The sequence below is a fragment of the Bombina bombina genome, chromosome 4, assembly GCF_027579735.1.
Source record: "Bombina bombina isolate aBomBom1 chromosome 4, aBomBom1.pri, whole genome shotgun sequence".
In the NCBI taxonomy this organism is placed as follows: Eukaryota; Metazoa; Chordata; class Amphibia; order Anura; family Bombinatoridae; genus Bombina; species Bombina bombina.
Genome location: NC_069502.1, coordinates 459,178,460 through 459,196,619, shown reverse-complemented (window position 1 = coordinate 459,196,619; position 18,160 = coordinate 459,178,460). Strand labels below are relative to the sequence as shown.

Below are 18,160 nucleotides of genomic sequence, written 5' to 3'. Positions count from 1 at the left end.
TTCCCAAACTGAAACTGACAGTCTGCAAAAGGAAATATACATAGACCTGACTCATGGAAAATATAAGAAAAAAGGAAATTTATGCTTACCTGATAAATTGATTTCTTCTACGATACGACGAGTCCACGGATTTCATCCTTACTTGTGGGATATTAACCTCCAGCTAACAGGAAGTGGCAAAGAGCACCACAGCAGAGCTGTATATATAGCTCCTCCCTTCTCTCCACCCCCAGTAATTCGACCAAAGGTTTAGGAAGAGAAAGGAAAAGCTAAAGGTGCAGAGGTGACTGAAGTTGTAAAAATAAAATATAATCTGTCTTGGAAATGACAGGGAGGGACGTTGACTCGTCGTATCGTAGAAGAAATCAATTTATCAGGTAAGCATAAATTTCCTTTTCTTCTACAAGATACGACGAGTCCACGGATTTCACCCTTACTTGTGGGATACAATACCAAAGCTACAGGACACCGATGAAACGGGAGGGACAAGACAGAGACCTAAACGGAAGGCACCACTGCTTGAAGAACCTTTCTCCCAAAAACAGCCTCAGAAGAAGCAGAAATTTGTAAAATTTGGAAAAAGTATGAAGAGACGACCAAGTCGCAGCCTTAGAAATCTGTTCAACAGAAGCATCGTTTTTAAGGGCCCATGTGGAAGCCAAAGCCCTAGTAGAATTAGCCGTAATTCTTTCAGGAGGCTGCTGTCCAGCAGTCTCATATGCCAGGAGGATGATACTCCTCAGCCAATTTCCTGATTAATATTCTTATTTGAAACAACCTTAGGAAGAAATCCAGGTTTGATACGCAAAACCACCTTATCAGAATGAAATATAAGATAAGGCGAATCACATTGTAACGCTGAAAGCTCAGAAACTCTACGAGCACAAGAAATAGCAACCAAAAACAAAACTTTCCAAGATAGTAATTTAATATCTATGGAATGCATGGGTTCAAACGGAACCCCTTGAAGAACTCTAAGAACTAAATTCAAACTCCAGGGAGGAGTAATTGGTCTAAATACAGGCTTAATTCTGGTTAGAGCTTGACAAAAAGACTGAACATCTGCCAAACGTTTGTGAAGCAAAATTGACAAAGCAGAAATCTGTCCCTTTAAGGAACTTGCTGATAACCCTTTCTCCAAATCTTCTTGGAGAAAAGACAGAATTCTAGGAATCTTAACTTTACTCCATGAGTAGCCCTTGGATTCACACCAATAAAGATATTTACGCCATATCTTATGATAGATTTTTCTCCATCCTCAACGAACCCGGGAGAAGTCTTCATCCAAGCGGCAAGATGTCCTCAACGAAGCCGGCAGAAGTGGTGGTCCTCCAGACAGGCAGAAGTCTTCACCAAGATGGCATCTTCTATCTTCATCCTTCCGACGCGGAGTGGCTCCATCTTCAAAACATTCGGTGCGGAGCATCCTCTTCAATCGACAACTTCTTCTACAATTAAGGTTCCTTTAAATGACGTCATCCAAGATGGCATACCTTAGATTCCGATTGGCTGATAGAATTCTATCAACCAATCGGAATTAAGGTTTAAAAAATCCTATTGGCTGATGCAATCAGCCAATATGATTGAACTTCAATCCTATTTGCTGATCCAATCAGCCAATAGGATTGAGCTTGCATTCTATTGGCTGTTCCAATTAGCCAATAGAATGTGAGCTCAATCCTATTGGCTGATTGCATCAGCCAATAGGATTTTTTTCAACCTTAATTCCGATTGGCTGATAGAATTCTATCAGCCAATCGGAATCTAAGGGACGCCATCTTGGATGACGTCATTTAAAGGAACCTTCATTGTAGAAGAAGACGTCGATTGATGAGGATGCTCCTCGTCGGATGTCTCGAAGATGGAGCAGCTCCGCGTCAGAAGGATGAAGATAGAAGAAGCCATCTGAGTGAAGACTTCTGCCCGTCTGGAGGACCACTTCTGCCGGCTTCGTTGAGGACATCTTGCCTCTTGGATGAAGACTTCTCCCGGCTTCGTTGAAGATGGATGTCAGCTCTTCAAAACTGTAAGTGGATCTTCGGGGTTTAGTGTTAGGATTTTTTAAGGGTGTATTGGGTGGGTTTTATTTTTAGATTAGGGGTTTGGGCTTCAATAGAGATAAATGCCCTTTTAAGGACAATGCCCATCCAAATGCCCTTTTCAGGGCAATGAGAAGCTTAGGTTTTTTTTTAGTTAGGGTTTTATTTGGGGGGTTGGTTTTACTGTTGGGTGGGTTGTTTATATATTTTTTTTACAGGTAAAGGAGCTGATTTCTTTGGGGCAATGCCCCGCAAAAGGCCCTTTTAAGGGCTATTTGTAGTTTAGTTTGGGCTAGGGGTTTTTCTTATTTGGGGGGGGGGGGGGCTTTTTTTAGTTTGATAAGGCTATTAGATTAGGTGTAATTAGTTTAAAGATCTTGTCATTTGTTTTTTATTTTTTGTAATTTAGTGTTTGTTTTTTTGTAATTTAGCTAATTGTATTGAATTTAGTTAATTGTATTTCATTTAGGGAATTTATTTAATTGTAGGGTTAGGTTAGGTGTTAGTGTAAGACAGGTTAGGATTTATTTTACAGGTCAATTTGTATTTATTTTAGCTAGGTAGTTATTAAATAGTTAATAACTATTTAGTAACTATTCTACCTAGTTAAAATAAATACAAACTTGCCTGTAAAATAAAAATAAACCCTAAGCTAACTATGTAACTATTAGTTATATTGTAGCTAGCTTAGGGTTTATTTTATAGGCAAGTTTTTAGTTTTAAATAGGAATTATTTAGTAAATGATAGGAATTTTTATTTATATTTATTTTAAATATATTTAAGTTAGGGGGTGTTAGGGTTAGGGTTAGACTTTAGGGGTTAATAAATGTAATAAATTTAGTATAGTGGCGGCGACGTTGGGGAGGCAGAATAGGGGTTAATAAATGTAGGTAGGTGGCGGCGATGTTAGGGGCGGCAGATTAGGGGTTAATAATATTTAACTAGTGTTTGCGAGGCGGGAGTGTGGCGGTTTAGGGGTTAATATGTATATTCTAGTGGCGGCGATGTCGGGAGCGGCAGAGTAGGGGTTAATAATTTTATTTTAGTGTTTGCGATGCGAGAGGGCCTCGGTTTAGGGGTTAATAGGTAGTTTATGGGTGTTAGTGTACTTTTTAGCACTTATTTATTATTTTTATGCTACGGCTTTGTAGTGTAAAACTCATAACTACTGACTTTAAAATTAGGTACGATATCTTGACGGGATAGGCTGTACCGCTCACTTTTTGGCCTCCAGGGCAAGCTTGTAATACCGGCGCTAAAAGTCCCATTGAAAAAAAGACTATACGCAATTTGCGTAAGTTATTTGCGGTAAGGCCAAAAAAGTGTGCGGTGCCCCTAAATCTGCAAGATTTGTAATACCAGCGGTAGTAAAAAAGCAGCGATATGAGGCGTAACGCTGCTTTTTTACTCATAGCGCAAGACTCATAATCTAGCCGTTTGTTAGGTATCATAAATTCTTATATAATTTGCCAATGCCTTTATTCTAGAGATGTGCATTCAAATCTTTTGTGAGGATCTGAATGCGGAAGTAGATAAACGCTCGTTTGGCTCTTTTAGTTACCGGATTGATTCAAGTGAAAGATCACCACAATAAGATCTGTGCAAATCCAGATCATAGTGTGGGGATCTTTCATTAAAATTAATCTATGAAAAGATATGAACGGTCAGCTGCTTACAAATGCACATTCCTACTATATTCATAGAAACATAGAATGACAGTAGATAAGAACCAAAAAGGCCCATCAAGTCTACCCATATTACGTTACTTTTTCCTTAGGATAGCCTTTATGCATGTCCAAGGCATTTTTTAATTCCTTTACAGTCTTTGTTTACTACCTCAAATGGAAGTTTATTCCATGAATCCACCAACCTTTCTGTAAAAAAACAGAATTTATGTTTACCTGATAAATTACTTTCTCCAACGGTGTGTCCGGTCCACGGCGTCATCCTTACTTGTGGGATATTCTCTTCCCCAACAGGAAATGGCAAAGAGCCCAGCAAAGCTGGTCACATGATCCCTCCTAGGCTCCGCCTACCCCAGTCATTCGACCGACGTTAAGGAGGAATATTTGCATAGGAGAAACCATATGTTACCGTGGTGACTGTAGTTAAAGAAAATAAATTATCAGACCTGATTAAAAAAACCAGGGCGGGCCGTGGACCGGACACACCGTTGGAGAAAGTAATTTATCAGGTAAACATAAATTCTGTTTTCTCCAACATAGGTGTGTCCGGTCCACGGCGTCATCCTTACTTGTGGGAACCAATACCAAAGCTTTAGGACACGGATGAAGGGAGGGAGCAAATCAGGTCACCTAAATGGAAGGCACCACGGCTTGCAAAACCTTTCTCCCAAAAATAGCCTCAGAAGAAGCAAAAGTATCAAATTTGTAAAATTTAGAAAAAGTGTGCAGTGAAGACCAAGTCGCTGCCTTACATATCTGATCAACAGAAGCCTCGTTCTTGAAGGCCCATGTGGAAGCCACAGCCCTAGTGGAGTGAGCTGTGATTCTTTCAGGAGGCTGCCGTCCGGCAGTCTCATAAGCCAATCGGATAATGCTTTTAATCCAGAAGGAGAGAGAGGTAGAAGTTGCTTTTTGACCTCTCCGTTTACCAGAATAAACAACAAACAAAGACAAAGTTTGTCTGAAATCCTTAGTAGCTGCTAAGTAAAATTTGAGAGCACCAACTACATCCAAGTTGTGCAACAAACGTTCCTTCTTTGAAACTGGATTAGGACACAAAGAAGGCACAACTATCTCCTGGTTAATGTTTTTGTTAGAAACAACTTTTGGAAGAAAACCAGGTTTAGTACGCAAAACCACCTTATCTGCATGGAACACCAGATAAGGAGAAGAACACTGCAGAGCAGATAATTCTGAAACTCTTCTAGCAGAAGAAATTGCAACCAAAAACAAAACTTTCCAAGATAATAACTTAATATCAACGGAATGTAAGGGTTCAAACGGAACCCCCTGAAGAACTGAAAGAACTAGGTTGAGACTCCAAGGAGGAGTCAAAATTTTGTAAACAGGCTTGATTCTAACCAGAGCCTGAACAAAGGCTAGAACATCTGGCACAGCTGCCAGCTTTTTGTGAAGTAACACAGACAAGGCAGAAATCTGTCCCATCAAGGAACTTGCAGATAATCCTTTTTCCAATCCTTCTCGAAGGAAGGATAGACTCTTAGGAATCTTAACCTTGTCCCAAGGGAATCCTGCAGATTCACACCAACAGATATACCAAATTATGTGGTAATTTTTCTGGTTACAGGCTTTCAGGCCTGAACAAGAGTATTAATAACAGAATCTGAGAACCCTCGCTTTGATAAGATCAAGCGTTCAATCTCCAAGCAGTCAGCTGGAGTGGGTCGAACGGACCTAGAACAAGAAGGTCTCTCAAAGGTAGCTTCCATGGTGGAGCCGATGACATATTCACCAGATCTGCATACCAAGTCCTGCGTGGCCACGCAGGAGCTATCAAAATCACCGACGCCCTCTCCTGATTGATCCTGGCTACCAGCCTGGGGATGAGAGGAAACGGCGGGAACACATAAGCTAGTTTGAAGGTCCAAGGTGCTACTAGTGCATCCACTAGAGCCGCCTTGGGATCCCTGGATCTGTACCCGTAGTAAGGAACTCTGAAGTTCTGACGAGAGGCCATCAGATCCATGTCTGGAATGCCCCACGGTTGAGTGACTTGGGCAAAGATTTCCGGATGGAGTTCCCACTCCCCCGGATGCAATGTCTGACGACTCAGAAAATCCGCTTCCCAATTTTCCACTCCTGGGATGTGGATAGCAGACAGGTGGCAGGAGTGAGACTCCGCCCATAGAATGATTTTGGTCACTTCTTCCATCGCTAGGGAACTCCTTGTTCCCCCTGATGGTTGATGTATGAACTTGGCCCTCGCTAGCTGAGGCCAAGCTTTGAGAGCATTGAATATCGCTCTCAGTTCCAGAATATTTATCGGTAGAAGAGATTCTACCCGAGACCAAAGACCCTGAGCTTTCAGGGATCCCCAGACCGCGCCCCAGCCCATCAGACTGGCGTCGGTCGTGACAATGACCCACTCTGGTCTGCGGAAGGTCATCCCTTGTGACAGGTTGTCCAGGGACAGCCACCAACGGAATGAGTCTCTGGTCCTCTGATTTACTTGTATCTTCGGAGACAAGTCTGAATAGTCCCCATTCCACTGACTGAGCATGAACAGTTGTAATGGTCTTAGATGAATGCGCACAAAAGGAACTATGTCCATTGCCGCTACCATCAAACCTATCACTTCCATGCACTGCGCTATGGAAGGAAGAGGAACGGAATGAAGTATCCGACAAGAGTCTAGAAGTTTTGTTTTTCTGGCTTCTGTCAGAAAAATCCTCATTTCTAAGGAGTCTATTATAGTTCCCAAGAAGGGAACCCTCGTTGACGGAGATAGAGAACTCTTTTCCACGTTCACTTTCCATCCGTGAGATCTGAGAAAGGCCAGGACAATGTCCGTGTGAGCCTTTCTTGAGGAAGGGACGACGCTCGAATCAGAATGTCGTCCAAGTAAGGTACTACAGCAATGCCCCTTGGTCTTAGCACCGCCAGAAGGGACCCTAGTACCTATGAGAAAATCCTAGGAGCAGTGGCTAATCCGAAAGAAAATGCCACGAACTGGAAATGCTTGTCCAGGAATGCAAACCTTAGGAACCGATGATGTTCCTTGTGGATAGGAATATGTAGATACGCATCCTTGAAATCCACCTTGGTCATGAATTGACCTTCCTGGATGGAAGGAAGAAGTGTTCGAATGGTTTCCATCTTGAACGATGGAACCTTGAGAAACTTGTTCAAGATCTTGAGATCTAAGATTGGTCTGAACGTTCCCTCTTTTTTGGGAACTATGAACAGATTGGAGTAGAACCCCATCCCTTGTTCTCCTAATGGAACAGGATGAATCACTCCCATTTTTAGCAGGTCTTCTACCCAATGTAAGAATGCCTGTCTTCTTATGTGGTCTGAAGACAACTGAGACCTGTGGAACCTCCCCCTTGGAGGAAGCCCCTTGAACTCCAGAGAATAACCTTGGGAGACTATTTCTAGCGCCCAAGGATCCAGAACATCTCTTGCCCAAGCCTGAGCGAAGAGAGAGAGTCTGCCCCCCACCAGATCCGGTCCCGGATCGGGGGCCCGCATTTCATGCTGTCTTGGTAGCAGTGGCAGGTTTCCTGGCCTGCTTTCCTTTGTTCCAGCCTTGCATAGGTCTCCAGGCTGGATTGGCTTGAGAAGTATTACCTTCCTGCTTAGAGGACGTAGCCCTTGGGGCTGATCCGTTTCTGCGAAAGGGACGAAACTTAGGTTTATTTTTAGTCTTGAAAAGACCTATCCTGAGGAAGGGCGTGGCCCTTGCCCCCAGTGATATCAGAGATAATCCGCTGCCCAAGATTTTAACCAAAGCGCTCTGCGCCACAATAGCAAACCCAGAATTTTTTCGCCGCTAACCTAGCCAATTGCAAGGTGGCGTCTAGGGTGAAAGAATTAGCCAATTTAAGAGCACGAATTCTGTCCATAATCTCCTCATAAGAAGAAGAATTACTAATAATCGCCTTTCCTAGCTCATCAAACTAGAAACACGCGGCTGCAGTGACAGGGACAATGCATGCAATTGGTTGTAGAAGGGAACCTTGCTGAACAAACATCTTTAGCAGACCTTCTAATTTTTTATCCATAGGATCTTGGAAAGCACAACTATCTTCTATGGGTATAGTGGCGCGCTTGTGTAGAGTAGAAACCGCCCCCTCGACCTTGGGGACTGTCTGCCATCAGTCCTTTCTGGGGTCGACTATAGGAAAACAATTTTATAAATATGGGGGGAGGTACTAAAGGTATACCGGGCCAGTCCCATTCTTTACTAACAATGTACGCCACCCGCTTGGATATAGGAAAAGCTTCGGGGGGCCCCGGGGCCTCTAAGAACTTTTCCATTTTACATAGTGGTTCTGGAATGACCAGATAATCACAATCATCCAAATTGGATAACACCTCCTTAAGCAGAGCGCGGAGATGTTCCAACTTAAATTTAAAAGTAATCACATCAGGTTCAGCTTGTTGAGAAATGTTTCCTGAATCTGAAATTTCTCCTTCAGACAAAACCTCCCTGGCCCCCTCAGACTGGTGTAGGGGCCCTTCAGAAACCATATCATCAGCGTTCTCATGCTCTACAGAATTTTCTAAAACAGAGCAGTCGCGCTTTCGCTGATAAGTGGGCATATTGGCTAAAATGTTTTTGATAGAATTATCCATTACAGCCGTTAAATGTTGCATAGTAAGGAGTATTGGCGCACTAGATGTACTAGGGGCCTCCTGTATGGGCAAGACTGGTGTAGACGAAGGAGGGGATGATGCAGTACCATGCTTACTCCCCTCACTTGAGGAATCATCTTGGGCATCATTTTTACTAAATTTTTTTATGACATAAAATACATATAGTTAAATGAGAAGGAACCTTGGTTTCCCCACAGTCAGAACACAATCTATCTGGTAGTTCAGACATGTTAAACAGGCATAAACTTGATAACAAAGCACAAAAAACGTTTTAAAATAAAACCGTTACTGTCACTTTAAATTTTAAACTAAACACACTTTATTACTGCAATTGCGAAAAAGTATGAAGGAATTGTTCAAAATTCACCAAAATTTCACCACAGTGTCTTAAAGCTTTAAAAGTATTGCACACCAAATTTGGAAGCTTTAACCCTTAAAATAACGGAACCGGAGCCGTTTTTATATTTAACCCCTTTACAGTCCCTGGAATCTGCTTTGCTGAGACCCAACCAAGCCCAAAGGGGAATACGATACCAAATGATGCCTTCAGAAAGACTTTTCTATGTATCAGAGCTCCACACACATGCAGCTGCATGCCATGCTGTCCTCAAAAACAAGTGCGCCATACCGGCGCGAAAATGAGGCTCTGACTATGATTAGGGAAAGCCCCTAAAGAATAAGGTGTCTAAAACAGTGCCTGCCGATATAATCATATCAAAATACCCAGAATAAATGATTCCTCAAGGCTAAATATGTGTTAATAATGAATCGATTTAGCCCAGAAAAAGTCTACAGTCTTAATAAGCCCTTGTGAAGCCCTTATTTACTATCTTAATAAACATGGCTTACCGGATCCCATAGGGAAAATGACAGCTTCCAGCATTACATCGTCTTGTTAGAATGTGTCATACCTCAAGCAGTAAGAGACTGCACACTGTTCCCCCAACTGAAGTTAATTGCTCTCAACAGTCCTGTGTGGAACAGCCATGGATTTTAGTTACGGTGCTAAAATCATTTTCCTCATACAAACAGAAATCTTCATCTCTTTTCTGTTTCTGAGTAAATAGTACATACCAGCACTATTTTAAAATAACAAACTCTTGATTGAATAATAAAAACTACAGTTAAACACTAAAAAACTCTAAGCCATCTCCGTGGAGATGTTGCCTGTACAACGGCAAAGAGAATGACTGGGGTAGGCGGAGCCTAGGAGGGATCATGTGACCAGCTTTGCTGGGCTCTTTGCCATTTCCTGTTGGGGAAGAGAATATCCCACAAGTAAGGATGACGCCGTGGACCGGACACACCTATGTTGGAGAAAATGCTTCCTCAAATTTCTCCTGAATCTGCTACCCTCTAACTTTAGATTGTAACCCCTTGTTTTGGCAATAATCTTTTTGTGAAAAATGCTTTCAGCTTCTATTTTATTAAGTCCCTTCATATATTTGAAGATTTCTATCATGTCACCTCTTTCCCTTCTATCCTCTAAACTATACATATTTAGAACATAGAGTCTTTCTTTGTACGCTTTATATTTTAGACCATGTACTATTTTAGTAGCCCTCCTTTGGACAGCTTTTAGTTTATTTATATCTTTCTGAAGATATGGTCTCCAGAACTGTACACAGTATTCCAGATTTGGTCTAACTAATGATCTGTAAAGTGGCATAAGAACCCTGCTATTTCTGCTACTAATACCTCTTCCAATGCAACCAAGTATTCGACTGGCCTTACTGGCTGCACTGCTGCATTGTTTACCAAATTTTAAATCATCTGAAATAATAATTTCCAAGTCCCTTTCTTCTTTAGTTACAATTAGTAATGTACCATTGAGACTATAATTGGCCTTTGGGTTTTTGGATCCTATATACATAATTTTGCTCTTGGTAATATTACATTTCAGATCCCATTTATTTGACCAGTCCTCTAGTTTTTTGAATATCACTGTTCATTTGATCAACCCCTCCTAGAACATATACCCTGTTACAATTTTTTTTATCATCAGCAAACCTTCCCCATAAGTTCACTTCCAATATCACTTATGAACATGTTAAACAAAACAGGACCAAGAACTGACCCTTGGGGAACACCACTAATAACTGATGCCTCATTTGAATGTATTCCATTAATTGAAACCCTCTATCGTCTATCTTTAAGCCAGCATTCTACCCACTAAAACAGCTTCAATATGGACATGCCTTTAAAGGCATAAGAAATCCACAATTTTTATTTCATGATTCAGATAGAGCATGTGATTTTAAACAAGTTTCTAATTTACTCCTGCCATCAAACTTTCTTCTCCCTCTTGATAACTTTTGTTGAAAATCAGGGACGTATGCTTAGGAGCCGGCCCATTCTGGAGCACTATATATCAGCAGCTTTGGAAGAATGTTATGCATTTGCAATTACAGTAGATGGCAGCACTATTATCTGCCATGTAGTACCCCAGATGCCTATCTAGGTATCTATTCAACTAAGAATATCATCAGAACGAAGCAAATTTGATAATAGATGTAAATTGCAAACTTTTTTTTTTAAATGTTATGCTCTGTCTTAATCACAAAAGAAAATGTTGTGTTTCATATCCCTTTAAGATCTCCACTTACCACAAATACATTCAGGCTCCTGGACATGACAGGATGCAGCACAATTTTTATCATATTTACATTTCATATCAAGGCTGTGGTAGGGATACAGACAGAGATACCATTCTGCAAACAGGTAAAAAGAACTAAAGGCTAGACGTGTCTATCTATCTTATCTAAATATAGGTACAACATTTCTACTATACTATTTACTATAGATTCTATACAAGAGAAAAGGTATACGAAAAAAAACAACAAACAAGGGTCTAGATAGTAAAAGTGGTATGGTAAGAAAGAAAAGGCTAGCGAATACATTTGGGGGGAAAAAGCTAAAAGTACATGGATGGAAAGCTATTGGACAACATACTATTTTATAAGGGAGTGCGGTCTTCACGCATACAGAAAGATGCATACTATATATGGTTTATGTTGTGTGTTTAAACAGAATAAAACTCACCCAACACACCACTCTTCCATTGAAACAAGGGAGCTTGGCATTGTCATCAGAAATTTCTTCTTTTACAACACTAAAAGAGAAACATTAAGGTTAATAAAAAGGCAGATTCATCTTCAAATCCACCTTTAGCCTGCTGGACATCAAAATAAGGCACAATACTCTGTTTTCAGGGCAACCTTTACTGTCAATAAGTCAAACATTACGTTTCAAAATATTGGATCAATATTTAAAACAACAACAAAAATTAAGTAATAACAAATCTATGTCAGCAGCAGTAACACAAGATGTGCTGTGTGCAAGCAATAACTTGTGTCCAGGGATTCCTTTCAATAGTATATTTTTTCCATCAAAGAGAATACAAGTGGGTGCCAGACACAACACATCAAAAGTTTCACTTCAAATGGATTACAACAAATCAGAGGAAAGACACTTCCAAAGGGTGGTGAAAGTCAAAGATAAAGTATGCATGCGTGGGATTGAAGTATAACATAAATTAGAATCATAAGCAGTACATTTAAAAAAATATATTGTTAGCTAATAAAACTGGCCTTGCACATATATGTATACATGTATGATTTTTAAATATATACACATATATATATATATATATATATATATATATATACAATACTGTGTATATATGTATGTATATATATGTATGTATGTATATATATATATATATATATATATATATATATATATATATATATATATATATATATATATATATATCAGCTTCCTGACGCCCGCAAATAAAACACAATATCCCGGAAACTCTACTGTGCCAGGATAGGAAGAGAATGTCACCCATAATGTCAGTTATAGGTAAGCCAGGAGCGAGTGGGGCAGTGACACACACAGGAAGGTAAAGGGAGGAGGAAGCGTACAGAGGACAGTCTGAACTAAGAGCAGTGCTAGAGAGAGGCGGAAGTTAAAGGCAACAGTAAGTTACACTGTAGTGCTGTTGTTGCTGCGGAGCTGCCTTGAGACATGGCAGACCTGATAAAGGTGAGTTGTGCAGACTCCCGTACTTTATAGCTATAAGATGGTTTTATATATAGTTTTACATGCATGATTCACATAATAATGACAACGCTCCTGTTTTTTGATGTGGCTTTGGCAGTGCGTTGAGTCAGTGGGCATCCTGTAAACACCTGGGAGCTGACGACTCATTTTGTAAATTGCCAGAGAGGTCAGTGCTCATATTTTGCACATGCAGAGGCTAGTTATTTATTTTTTACATACCACCTCTATGAAATTAGTTTTTGCAGGTTGGGATGTGTGTGTGTGTGTGTGTGTGTGTGTATGTATATATATATATATATATATATATATATATATATATACACATACACACACACACACACCCCAAGGCAGAACATGCAGTGATTTGAGATGTCATTAGGCTATCTTCAAACAGAGCTGTGCTCTGGCTGCACTGTGTACGGTTTCCTTAGTTTCAGTGCATTTAGAGCAAAGTGCTGTTTGAAGTGAACAGTCAAATATGCAATAGAGCTGCAAAGCAGCAGTGCATCGATTGTTGACTGGCTCCCTAGCCTTTCCCATTCTGCAAAGATTTCCTGAATGTATGACAATCATATGAGCAATGCACCTTTTTTACTACTACATTTCTATATTAGACCAAGAGAAAAGGAAACAAATTAATTTAAGAGACATTTTACACTTTCTTTTTTGTCTTCACCTAATATGCCATACAATGTTCAACTACTGCAGTATATTATAAAACTTTAAAAATTGCTTTATTCTCCAGTTAACCAACACATTGCAATTGAACTGGGGATTTAGTGTAACTGGCTAATTTAAAATTTTATTTAAAAATTACCTGCAGAATATTTTATACTAATAAAATCTCATCAAAGAAAGTGAAAATAAGTTCTGCCTCTGGGGATATATATATATATATATATATATATATATATATATATATATATATATATATATATATATATATATAGTGGAGATTAAAATCCTCCATGTCTCAAAAGTAAATCAATGCACAAAGTTTTTGCATAGGAAAAATTTCCTATGCACATCCAGGGAAGCTCTAAGATTTTTTGCTTCAAATATTGTTTTAACACAGCAATCCCTTAATAGGGTGATTGCAGAAATACAGAAACCACTGCTAGACAGACTGTTTAGTTCTGTTTAGAACTCGTCAGTAGCAGATCGATTTCTGGTTGCTGCTTCGTTAAGGCTCATTTCAGGGTTAAATCAGAATTCCATAAAAATTATGGTGGAGATAAAAATCTGAGATTAAAATCCTCCATGTCTCAAAAGTAAATCAATGCAAAAAATTTTGCATAGGAAATTAGCACATCCAGGCAAGTTCCCCGCTTGCTTTTCCCCAGTAAAACTCCATGTACATTGTTACCAATTCACAAGAGGATTCTGGGTAAGATATGCAAATTAGATATGCAAAATTTCAGATTTTTTGCTTCAAATACTGTTTTGACACAGCAATCCCTTATTCGGGTGATTGCAGCAATACAGAAACCACTGCTAGACTGTTTCATTCTTTTTAGCACTCGTCAGTAGCAGATAGATTTCTGGTTACTGCTTTGGTTATATATATATATATATATATATATATATATATATATACACATACACACACATATATATATATATTGTATATGTATGTAAATAAGAAAATTTATGCTTACCTGATCAATTTATTTCTTTTTTCACATGATGAGTCCACGGATCATCTTAATTACTAATGGGATATTAACCTCCTGGTCAGCAGGAGGCGGCAAAGAGCACCACAGCAGAGCTGTTAAATAGCTCCTCCCTTCCCTCCCACTCCAGTCATTCGACCGAAGTTAAGGAAAGAAAGGAAAAGCCAAGGTGCAGAGGTGTCTGAAGTTTACAATAACCCATAACCTGTCTTACAAGAACAGGGCGGGCCGTGGACACATCGTGTCAAAAAAGAAATAAATTTATCAGGTAAGAATACATTTTCTTTTCTTTTTTATGACACGATGAGTCCACGGATCATCTTAATTACTAATGGGATTCTATACCCAAGCTAGAGTACACAGATGATACGGGAGGGACAAGACAGGGAACCTAAATGGAAGGCACCACTGCTTAAAGAATCTTTCTCCCAAAAGCGGCCTCAGCCGAGGCAAGTGTAAAATTTGTAAAATTTAGAAAAACTGTGAAGAGAGGACCAAGTTGCAGCCCTGCAAATCTCTTCCACAGAAGCTTCATTTTTGAATACCCATGCGGAAGCAACCGCCCTCGTGGAATGAGCCGTAACTCTCTCTGGAGGCTGCTGTCCAGCAGTCTCATATGCAAAATGTATGATACTTTTCAGCCAAAAAGAAAGGGAAGTAGCCATAGCTTTCGGTCCCTTACGTTTTCCTGAGAAAATCACAAACAAAGAAAAAGACTGACGAAAGTCCTTAGTCGACTGCAGCTAAAACTTTAAAGCACAGACTACGTACAAATTATGCAGAAGTCGTTCCTTTTGAGAAGAAGGATTAGGACACAAGGACGGAACAACAATCTCCTGATTAATGTTCCGATCAGAAACAACCTTAGGAAGAAAACCTAATTTAGTACGTAGAACTACCTTATCTGAATGGAAAATAAGATAAGGAGAGTCGTACTGCAATGCCGAGAGCTCTGACACTCTACGAGCAGAAGAAATAGCAACAAGAAATAAAACTTTCCAAGATAACAACTTAATAGCTATAAGGAATGCATAGGCTCAAACGGAGCCCCGTGAAGAACTCTTAGAACTAAATTAAGACTCCATGGAGAAGTAACTGGTTTGAACACAGGCCTGATCCTGACCAAGGCCTGACAAAAGGATTGTACATCTGGGACATCCGCCAGACGTTTATGTAACAAAATAAATAAGGCCGAGATTTGACCCTTTAAAGAGCTCGTCGATAAACCTTTCTCCAAACCCTCTTGGAGAAAAGACAAAAGTCTAGGAATCCTAACTCTACTCTATGAGTAGCCCTTGGATTCGCACCAATAGAGATATTTACGCCAAATCTTATGGTAAATCCTTCTAGTTACAGGCTCACAAGCCTGAATCATGGTCTCTATGACCGAATCAGAAAATCCACACTTGGATAAAATTAAGCGTTCAATCACCAAGCAGTCAGCTTCAGAGAAACTAGGTTTGGGAGAAGGAAGGGCCCCTGAATCAGAAGGTACTTCCTCAACGGGAGTCTCCAAGGAGGCAGAGATGTCATCTCCACCAGATCCGCATACCAAATCCTGCGAGGCCAGGCCGGAGCTATGAGGATCACCAAAGCCCTCTACTGTTTGACTCGAGCAATTACCCGAGGAAGAAGAGAAAACGGAGGAAATAGGTATGCTAGACTGAAGGTCCAAGGGACCGCTAGAGCATCTATAAGTTCCGCCTGGGGGTCCCTGTACCTCGACCCGTATCTCGGGAGCTTGGCATTCTGATGGGATGCCATGAGATCCAATTCCAGCAGACCCCACTTGAGAATCAGATTGTAGAACACTTCCGGATGGAGTTCCCACTCCCCCAGATGAAAGGTCTGCCTGCTCAGGAAATCCGCCTACCAGTTGTCCACCCCTGGGATATGGATCGCCGATAGGAAACAAGAGTGGGCTTCCGCCCACTGAATTATTTTGGTTACCTCTGTCATCGCTAAGGAACTCCTCGTTCCTCCCTGATGATTGATGTAAGCCACTGAAGTTATGTTGTCCAACTGAAACCTTAGAGAGGCTAACTGGGGCCAGGCCAGAAGAGCATTGAAGATTGCTCTCAGTTCTAGAATCTTTATAGGAAGAACAGACTCTGACTGAGCCTTTAGGGAGCCCCAGACTGCTCCCCACCCCCGAAGGCTGGCATCTGTTGTCACAATCACCCAAGATGGTCTGCGAAAACAGGTTCCCTGGGAGAGATGATCCCGAGACAACCACCATTGAAGAGAGTCCCTTGTCTCCTGCTCCAGAGTTATTCGAGGAGAGAAGTCTGCATAATCTTAATGCCATTGCCTGAGCATGCTTAACTGCAAAGGTCTGAGATGGAAGTGAGCAAACGGAATGATGTCCATTGCCACCACCATCAGTCCGATTAACTCCATGCACTTAGCCACTGACGGTCGAGCAGTGGACTGAAGGACTAGACAAGTATCTATAATCTTTAATTTCCTGAATTCTGTCAGAAAAATCTTCATAGACAGGGAGTCTATTATGGTTCCCAAGAAGGTGACTCTTGTGTCTGGAACTAGGAAACTCTTTTCCACATTTACCTTCCACCCGTGAGTTCTCAGGAAAGATAACACTATGTCGGTGTGGGATCTTGCTTGTTGAAAGGATGGCGCCTGGACTAGAATGTCGTCCAGATAAGGCGCCACCCCAATTCCTTGTGACCGAAGTACCGCCAACAGAGACTCCAGAACCTTCATGAAAATTCTGGGAGTAGTGGCCAAGCCGAAAGGAAGAGCCACGAAGTGGAAGTGCTTGTCCTGAAGGGCAAACCTTAGGAACTTATGATGATCCTTGTGAATAGGGATATGTAGGTACGCGTCCTTTAAATCTACTGTTGTCATAAATTGACCCTCCTGGATTAAGGGAAGAATGGAACGAATAGTTTCCATCTTGAAGGACGGAACCCTTAAAAGTTTGTTTAGACTCTTGAGATCTAAAATTGGTTTGAAGGTTCCCTCCTTTTTGGGAACCACAAACAGATTGGAATAAAAACCCTGACCCTGCTCCAGTAATGGAAGAGGATTAATCACTCCAAGGGCGGAGAGGTCTCTTACGCAATGTAAGAACGCCTCTCTTTTTGTCTGGTTTGCAGATAATCTTGAAAGAAGAAACCTGCCTCTGGGAGGAAAACTTTTGAACTCTAGTTTGTATCCCTGAGACACAATCTCTATTGCCCAGGGATCCTGAACATCTTGAACCCAAAACCTGAGTGAAGAAGGAAAGTCTGCCCCCTACAAGATCTGGTCCCGGATCAGCCCTTCATGCTGTCTTGGATTCAATAGCAGGCTTCTTGGATTGCTTTCCCTTAGTCCAAGACTGGTTAGGTCTCCATGCAGGTTTGGATTGTTCCTGCTTGGAGGAGGAAGATGATGAATTTAGTTTGAAATTTCGAAAGGAACGAAAAATACTCTGTCGTCCTTTGTGCTTGTTTCTCTTATATTGAGGGAGAGATGACCCTTACCTCCCGTGATATCAGAGATAATTTCCAATAGGCCAGGTCCAAATAAGGTCATGCCCTTGTAAGGAATAGCCAGAAGCTTAGACTTAGAGGAAACATCCGCAGACCAAGGCTTTAACCATAAAGCTCTGCAGGCTAGAATAGAGAAACCCGAAATCTTAGCTCCCAGCTTAAAAATTGGAAGGGAAGTGTCCATAATAAAGGCATTAGCTAGCTTCAGAGCCTTTATCCTGTCCTGGATCTCCTCCAAGGAAGTCTCAGTCCTGAGCGACTCAGACAGAGCTTTAAACCAATATGCTGCCGCACTCGTGACAGTAGCAATGCACGCAGCTGGCTGCCATTGCAGACCCTGGTGAACATAAATCTTAAGTAGACCCTCTAACTTATTATCCATAGGATCTTTGAAAGCACAACTATCCTCTATGGGAATAGTAGTTCTCTTGGCTAGGGTGGATACTGCCCCTTCCACCTTAGGAACTGTTTGCCAAGCCTCCTTGAAAGAGTCAGATATGGGAAACATTTTCTTAAAAATAGGAGAGGGAGAAAAGGGTATACCTGGCCTCTCCCACTCCTTAGTAATGATTTCCAA

The 18,160-nt window shown here is 40.9% G+C and overlaps 1 protein-coding gene across 3 annotated transcripts in view; it reads right to left on the bottom strand.

Moving 5' to 3' along the window:
- The window catches only part of DVL3 (dishevelled segment polarity protein 3), a 569,022-nt gene that overhangs the window by 406,293 nt on the left and 144,569 nt on the right, over positions 1 to 18,160 (bottom strand). For all 3 annotated transcript variants that reach the window (XM_053710326.1, XM_053710324.1, XM_053710325.1), the window contains exon 2: positions 11,388 to 11,457. In XM_053710326.1, coding sequence (XP_053566301.1) covers positions 11,388 to 11,457 — 70 coding nt within the window. The remainder of the gene's footprint in view (positions 1 to 11,387; positions 11,458 to 18,160) is intronic.